The 8,573-nt window shown below is 35.3% G+C and overlaps 1 protein-coding gene across 2 annotated transcripts; it reads left to right on the plus strand.

Annotated features, from left to right (window-relative positions):
• Nucleotides 1-409: 409 nt before the first annotated feature.
• Nucleotides 410-2,789, plus strand: CCMH (cytochrome c biogenesis protein family). Of its 2 annotated transcripts, none has more exons than XM_011015201.1 (4): nucleotides 410-624; nucleotides 881-1,058; nucleotides 2,052-2,183; nucleotides 2,270-2,789. In XM_011015201.1, exons 2-4 carry the CDS (start codon nucleotides 912-914, stop codon nucleotides 2,468-2,470), a joined length of 480 nt encoding a protein of 159 aa, XP_011013503.1. In that variant the 5' UTR covers nucleotides 410-624; nucleotides 881-911; the 3' UTR covers nucleotides 2,471-2,789. The 2 variants fall into 2 exon arrangements, with proteins under 2 accessions (XP_011013503.1, XP_011013504.1); XM_011015202.1 differs by having other exon boundaries at nucleotides 410-616; nucleotides 875-1,058.
• The last annotated feature ends 5,784 nt before the right edge of the window (nucleotides 2,790-8,573 follow it).

The following is an 8,573-nucleotide window of genomic DNA, read 5'->3' on the forward strand; positions in this document are numbered from 1 at the left end:
TTATTATTATTATTATTATTATTATTATTATAACAAAATAATAATAATAATAACAATAACAACTAAAATTATAAACAAATATGGTTATAATAATAAATATAAATAATAGAATGTAACTAGTTTTTTTTTTAAATTTATTTTGTTGTTTTAACTAGATTATGTGTATTTTAATTAATTTTATAAATTTTAATATTAATAACTACATAAATTTTTAGTAATCTGAAATTTATAAAATTTAAATAAGTTTTTTTTTATATAAAAAACTATCTTTTTTTTATATCTATAGATGAATAGATGAATGACTTCCCCTTGATATTTTTTTTTTAAATAAATCATCTCTTAAAGAAAAGTTAAAATATGTTTATTTTTATTTGTAAATTTAATGGCTTATAAATAGTTCAGAAAAAAAAATCAGTTTAAAAATGTTGTTTTAATGGATAAACAAGATAGCTAAAAGCTCTTAATTCATTTTGATATTAGTTTGATTTAATTAAAGATTGTTTTTGACATTTCAAAAACATAAAGCATCCAAACACTTTGAGAAACATAACCCCATCAAGCCTGTTAATTCTAAATAGCCAACATCTTTATATTCTCTAATCCACTGTTCTCTGTGCGTCTCAGGTATGCGTTCTTTGATTCTCTCTATTTATTCTACTCCCCTCTCCATTTGGAATTTAGCTATTGGAGGACCTCTCCTCATTTCAACCAATCGATAGTTTATTGTGTGTTCCCACTACGGTTTTCTTGAATTGTATTTCTAGCTTGTCTTCTTGATTTTCTGGGTCTCGAGGTGCTTACTATGTGTTTGATAAAATGCCTCACTGAGAAATGGACAAAATCAAGTATTCTAAAATCTTGGGTTTTTGATATTTGTTAGTTACTTTCAAGTTGGAAGATATTTACCTATTATGGGAAACGAACAAGACGAGGAGTTGAAGAAGGCCCAGGTAGTGGATGCTCGAGCAAGGAATATTAGCCACAATGTTAGGTGCACTGAATGCGGGAGTCAGTCCATTGAAGATTCTCAGGCAGATATCGCCATTCTCCTTAGGAAGGTATAAATATTATCATGTTATATCTTGTAGATGTTCCGAATAGAATATGATTATCTTAATGCTGCTTTTACATTTTTATTTTCTATTTTCTATGTTTTGTTCTAATTTCAACTGTGGAATGGGTGTCAAATAGAATTGAGATTTTGATATCATGTCAGAAACCATCTGAGGTCCAAGTTATGATTTTTATAATTATCTAATATGAGTATTTATTGACTGCCCGGTTTGAGTCCAAGCCACATTTTGAAACATCTTAGATGGTTTTTTTAAATGATTTTGATTTATTGCCATGTTTTGTTTTTTTTTTTTTTTTCATTCTTTTAATCAATCCTCGTATCACCATTTCAGATTGCCCATGGCAATGCTTGTTATTGTCCTTGTTCAACGATCCAAACCCTGTTGTCATGTTCCATGATTTAATGACACTTCATTGGACCTTCAATTAAGCTTTGAGTCTATCATTTCTACACCATGTGGAGTGATGTCAACGTTTTATCTTCAGAAGCTTGTAAAGTTTTGATTGCTGCCTTTATCAGATTTTAACTTATTAAAATAAATCATAGCTAGTGTGCAGTTAAGAGCTTAGGCTTCAAGAGATTCTAATGTTTGTTATATAGTGAAACAAACCTTTGTTGATAGCTGCATAGGACGCTCACTATTGGCAGAGAAACTGTGGAATCGTGGCTGTCTGTAGTAAATTTAGCATGTTTTCAAATACTCCTTTGATGAGAACTTTTTTCCAAACTAGAATTATCAAACAATGGCAATTTAGTGAATGATTTTTTGTTTAGACTCATAAGTCTCAACTTGAATCATCATTGCTACCTCCTAGCATGATATTTGGTTAATTTTCTGCTTTTTGCAATTTCGTTTACCAGACTAGAAGTCTGGTCATTCTTTTCATTGATACTGATCCCATCTTAGTGCTTCTCTAATTGTCTTTGCTGTCTGATACCATTCAAAACTGACATGCTGATAATATTTGTGATGTAGTTGATCCGTGATGAGATTCAGGCTGGGAAAAGTGACAAAGATATCTACAAAAAGCTCGAGGATGATTTTGGGGAGACAGTACTTTATGCTCCAAAATTTGATATGCAGACTGCAGCCTTGTGGCTTTCACCGGTCAGTTAAAGAGCCTGAAAGTACCATCATTTAGTAACAGAAGCTTTCTTCTTAAGTCCATTCTTATAATATGAGGTTTTGGGCAGCTTCTAGTTGCAGGTGTTGCTGGAGGATTTTGGGCGTACAAGAAACACAGGCAAAATACTAATGTTCACATCATGGCTCTGGACTTAATTAGAGGTGCTCCATTGACCCCTAAGGAGAAGGAGACCATGCTGGATATTCTTACGCCTCCTCCCCCAGGAGGATCTACTCCATCCTGGTGGAGAAGTTGGACTGGTCGATAATGAGTGTTTTTCCCCTTGATTGTTTGCATTTGCACTTGGCTCTGCTCTGATGGGTAGTACCCTGGTAAGTATGGAAGGGATGTTGATCAACTTGTTGAAAGGGGGTTGCCCATGGTAATGAGAAAGAAGTATGATTGTCTCCCTGATTTTCTGTTGTAACTCCAGAATTCAAATTCACAAGTCTTCACGTTAGCATGCCTACTGATGTCTTATTATTCAATTTCTTCTGTTGGAATATATATATTTTTATCCATATCATACTAAAACTGATCCTTTATTTGAAAGCTATGAATACCAAATTCAACATGTTTGAATCAAACGGATTCCCATGGCTGCTAAGTCTGCAAGTCCTCTAATTTTGGTCACTCGAGAGGAATTATATGTACCTAGTCAACTCAGTTCAACAGTAGCGACTAGCAAATATACGGAATATGGAATATCATAATCAACAAGCAAATTTAGCTGCTCAAATCAAGCAAAGATGATTAACTTTGTTATCCAAATTTGCAACTTTATGCAATTAAGAATCACCATTACCACTGTCGGCGCTTCATTTAGTCATCTGCAGAAGCCTTGACCAAGTCAAGCTCACCTTGTTTCCTGAATCTTAATGCTTCATTAGCTATATCATAACTAGTTTGGTGATCGTGGATGTGGGTTGAAATATTTTCTCTATAAATTTGGTACTGGTTTCAGAGATGCAAAACATCTAAACAATCTTGTTTTGGTTCAGTTTATGCAGTTGATTTACATCATTTAATTGCTTAAGATGTGGCTTAGATAACTGGATAATGCTCTTCAGGTTCAATGCCCTTTTTGTTTATTTTCTGTCTGTTTTAGGCATGAACATCTTTGGAAAAAAACAAAACAAAACTTGACCAGTGTATATTGTCACGAATGAAACCTAAGAAGATGGGGGCTAATACAGAAGAAGAGAAATATAATAGAATCCAGTATTCTCTCCTACTCTCTCTCATTCTCCTTCAGTGTGTTAAGGGGAAAAACCCATGCAAAATGCATAACACATTCTTCTTCCCTTGTTCTAACACTTATTCTTTTCTTCCATGATATTCTGATCATCCTCTATAAACGAACTTGCAGTATCAAAGCTTCATCTTTGGACCTCCATAAAATGCCTCTAGAGACCAGGTCCCAAGATGTGAGAAGGTGTGACCATTCCTTCGAAGCTGCTAACCAAAGAATCAATGGGATAGAAATTAAGTTGAATACACAGTTGGATGATCTTGGCCAACTCAAAGTGATTAGTACTTAAAACTGTATTTTTTATCAAGGTTTTATGTCATCATATTGCACTTGAAGTATCAATAACTCCTTAACTAAAGCATATTTTATAATAATATATCTAATAATATAAGATACCTTTAATTTGTGGTAAATGTTTATTTTAAATATAGCCTATCACATAAATGAAAGGATTGATTGATGAATTTAAGAATTGAAATTGAAAGGACAAAGAGATGTAGAAAATAGATGCCGGTGCAATCCAAACCGGAATATTGTTCGGTAATTTGGTCATATCTGGAGTTGTAGATCTCAGATTTAGGTCTACTTTATATGGATGAAAAGGTAAGACATAGGCCTACAACTTTCATATGGAGCCCAAGATCTAAAAATGTCATTTTCAAGTCCAAATTGTAGCAATAATAAATAAGTCTGAATCTGTCTTCTAGCCCGAGCACTATTCAGTGTTTGGCTCATATCTGGAGTTTTAGAAGTCCAAATGACCTGAAGTTTTTACACAAGAAAGCTGAGATAATTTCCTACAACTTTCATGTTTTCAAGTGGCTCTAATGTTGATGTTATCAATGACGTTTTCGGCAGACAAGAGAAGATAAAGATTGTCACCAAGTCAAGAGTTAGTCACCCACTCATCAATTAGTCATCAAATCAATAGTTCCCAATTTTGACTATAAAAGGAGGCATTTACCATGCATTTAGGCATATAAAAGGAGGCATTTGCCATGCATTTAGGCATCTTGGTTTCCAGATCAAGATCATGCTCTTGCTTTCTCTTTTTGTATTTTTTGTAATGTTTATGCTTTACTTTCATTAATATCAAGTTTATACCTTTCCTTTCCTTTCCTTTACTTAATTAACTTTTATCTTACTTATATTCTTATTTTGTTTATTTATTTTTCTTTCTTTCATTATATTTAGCTAAGTTTATTATGTCAAGGTGAAAAGGTTATACTAATGATGTAAGAATAAGTACAATGTAAACTTAATATGAACTTTAATATTTGATACTAACATGTTTTGTATTTGTTTTCTTGTTCACTCTTTAATACTTTACTTGTTAAATGACTAATCTTGATTTATGTTGTATAACACTTGGTACAACAAATACTTGGCACTCTCATAACCCATACTGTATGGTATAACCGACACCTGAGCTATGAAAGGAACTTGATTTATTGTTAACATAAGTTATAATCATGAATGCTTGACGAGATTTACAAGTATTAGCATTAATCGAATAAGATAACTATATGATCATGCTAACAATTTATAATCTGATTGAAACCTCCTTTGTGTGTGGTTTCCAATTAAATAATAAGAGTTTATACTATACTTGTTTGATATACCATTAGTGGAACCTCTAACCTTGACATTTGTTATTATCATTGTTTAATCCTTACATTAAGATTCCATCTTGAAGTTCTCATCAACTTCTTCTTTATTATTATTATTACTACTACTACTATTATTATTATTATTAATACTACTACTACTACCATTACCACCACTACTACTACTATAATTATTGTTGTTGTTGTTATTATTATTATTGTTACTATTATTGTTGTTTATAATTGTTGTTTATAATTTGTACAATTAACCTCCTTGTGGTTCGACTCTGGTCTTGCCAGGTTATTTATTACTTCGACACTCCTGCCCTTGGGAGAAAACATCAATCTTTTAGTCGTGTCACAAAGCTATGATAAAAGAAATAGCTACCTAGTAGATTGCCATAAAACATACCTTGTAAACTCTCACTGGAGAGACCAGTTCCTCCCAACAGCCTCATGCTCCTCAACCGCCTACAACAACATGCAGTCAGGGGTGGAATGGAGATGGTTCACAAGGATCATACACGCTTCACAAACCCAAAATAAACTTCCCTACCTTTGAAGGCGAAGATGTGCATCAATGGTTGTATAAATGCAACCAATATTTCGACCTTGAAGAAATAGTTGAACCAGACAAACTAAAGCTAGCATCATACTACCTAGATGGATTGGCATTGTACTAGCACCAGAACTTCGTAAGAAACTTGGAAGGATAAGAAACAACTTAGGCAGATTATGTTGAAGCCCTGTGCTGTAGGTTTGGAGGAAAAAAAGACCATTTGGAGGAATTAACCGAATATAAACAAGTTGGTGATCTAGAAAGCTACATCAAGGAGTTCAACATGTAATGGAATAAAGCTCAGGCATCAGAAAAATAGGCCTTAGTGTTTTTATTGGAAGGATTAGAAACTGAGATTAAAAACTTGGTGAAAATGTTTGAACCCAAATCTCTCAAACAAGCATAAAACCTAGCTAGATTCCATTATAACACCCTCACCTATAGAAGAAACACCCCTCATTACACTAAGCTTCTAGCTTAGGCAAACACTTACCAACATACCCCAAGACCAGCATACCCCATAATCTCCAATAAATCAACTGTCAGCTCCACCTTCACTGCTTTTAAATCTCCCCAAGTTGCCTTACTATCTACACCTAACAAGACACCATTCAACAACACTACTGCTAACCTTAACCCCAGACCTTCCAGACCTATTAGAACCAGGGAGATGGACGAGTAAAGAGCCAAGGGATTATGCTTTTGGTGTGACGAGAAATTTGTACCAGGACATAGGTGTAAAAATCAAAAACTATACTCACTATGCATCATCGAAGATGAAGAGGAAGACTCGGAGGAGGAGGAAACCATTGAAACCATGAATGATGAAACCCTTACCCCTCATTTGTCATTACATGCATTGCAGGGCATCACAGGATGTCACACCATCAAAGTATGGGGCAAACTGGACAAATGCCCTATATTCATTTTGATTGACTCCGACAGCACTCACAACTTCCTTAATACCAACCTCACTAGCAAACAGAATTGTCTCCTGACCCCCATCAAAACCATGTTAGTAGAAGCGGTCAATGGTGGCATCATGTCCTATGCTAAACTCTGCAAGAACCTGCAGTGAAAAATGCAAGGCGTCCAGTTTCAGGCTGATGTTTTTGTAATGGCATTACAAAACTACGATATGGTCCTAGGCATATAATGGTTGAAATTACTAGGCAATGTACTAGCCAATTACGAGAACAATTGGATGACTTTTTTATGGCAGGGCAAATAAGTGACTCTAAAGGGGGACAACCCTAAGCTCACCTAGTCCATTCGATTGGAAAAGTTAAATGGTCTATTCACAAATAAAACCCTATTGGTAGAGGTGAACATTTGCAGTCTACAAGTACTGGAGATGGATGGCAAAACACTTAGCTCCCAGGAAAGGGACCGGGCTTGCCCAGCATGCAGAAGATTTTTCATTACAAACATTGTTGGACACATATCACCATGTTTTTAGAGAACCAGTGGGACTACCTCTTGTCAGAGGATATGACCACAGGATACCCCTGAAGGATGAAAACTTGACAGTCAATCTAAGGCCATACAAATACTCAGGGTTACAGAAGGATACCTTAGAGAAAATGGTGGCCGAAATGCTAGATGCTGGAATTGTTCAACCAAGTCATAGTCTTTTTGCTTCTCCAGTGGTGCTAGTCAAGAAAAAAGACCAAACTTGGTGATTCTGTGTGGAGTTTTGAGCTCTCAACAGGTTGACTGTGAAAGATAAGTATCCTATCCCCATTATTAATGAATTATTAGAAGAATTGGAAGGAGTAGCCATTTTCTCTAAAATTGACTTAAGGGCTGGATACCACCAAATTCGAATGGACCCTAAAGATGTGTTTAAAACAACATTTTGCACTCACAATGGCCATTTTGAATTCCTTGTTATGCCCTTTAGCCTTTCTAATGCCCCAGCAACTTTCCAAAGTTTAATGAATGATATCTTTTTAGGCAACATTTAAGGAAGTTTATTCTAGTTTTCTTTGATGATAAATTGATCTATAGTAAGAACAGGGTAGACCATTTGCATCACCTTACTATGGTGTTTAAACTGTTATGTGCAAACCAACTAATTGCAAGGAAAGAGAAGTGTGTATTTGGTAGCAGTCAGATGGAATATTTGGGCCACATGATCACCAAAAAAGGAGTGGCCATCGATCGACCCTAATAAGGTAGTAACAATAATGAATTGGCCTATTCCTATTAACATCAAATAACTAAGGGGGTTTTTGGGGTTAACCGAATACTATAGAAAATTTATGAAGGGATATAGGGAACTCCGCAGGCCCCTTACTCAGCTGTTGAAGAAAGGCTCCTTCAACTGGACAAACTCAGCCACTATGGCTTTCAATCAATTAAAAAGAGTCATGTCTAATCCCCCGGTATTGGCACTACCTAACTTCGATAAGACTTTTTTCGTGGAGATAGATGCATCAAGAGTGGGAATAGGGACGATTTTGATGCAAGAAGGACATCCACTCATTTTTATAAGCAAGGTGTTAGGACCTCGATAGCTAAATCTATCAGCATATGAATGTGAGCTACTGCCTATCATCTATGCTGTCAATAAATGGAAGCATTACCTAAGGGGAATGCACTTTTTAATCAGAACAGATCACTTAAGCCTCAAATTCCTACTCGATCACAAGGTGACTTATGAGGCACAACATGTTTTGTTAACTAAACTCTTAGGCTTTGATTATGAGATAGAGTACAGGAAGGGCAAAGACAACTTGGCAGCAAATGCCCTCTCTAGGATCTTAAGTGCTGAATTGAGTGCCTTAACTCTATCCTCGATTTCCACCAGCATTATGGAGGCAATCAGACAAACTTGGACCGCTGACCCAAACTTATAGAATATCATTGAGGAATTGAGAAAAGATGCCAACTCCCATCCTGCCTATACATGGGTCAATAACACTCCTTCGAAAAGGAAGGGTAGTTGTGG

Source organism: Populus euphratica, unplaced genomic scaffold, assembly GCF_000495115.2.
Source record: "Populus euphratica unplaced genomic scaffold, PopEup_1.0 scaffold1389.1, whole genome shotgun sequence".
NCBI lineage: Eukaryota > Viridiplantae > Streptophyta > Magnoliopsida > Malpighiales > Salicaceae > Populus > Populus euphratica.

What these genes read in the sequence shown, in the direction of transcription:
- CCMH (XM_011015201.1), top strand. Translation starts at nt 912, where the DNA reads ATGGGAAACGAACAAGACGAGGAGTTGAAGAAGGCCCAGGTAGTGGAT. An exon ending in TCGCCATTCTCCTTAGGAAG is followed by an intron (nt 1,059 to 2,051) that starts GTATAAATATTA and finishes TTTGTGATGTAG; the next exon opens with TTGATCCGTGATGAGATTCA. An exon ending in CAGCCTTGTGGCTTTCACCG is followed by an intron (nt 2,184 to 2,269) that starts GTCAGTTAAAGA and finishes GGTTTTGGGCAG; the next exon opens with CTTCTAGTTGCAGGTGTTGC.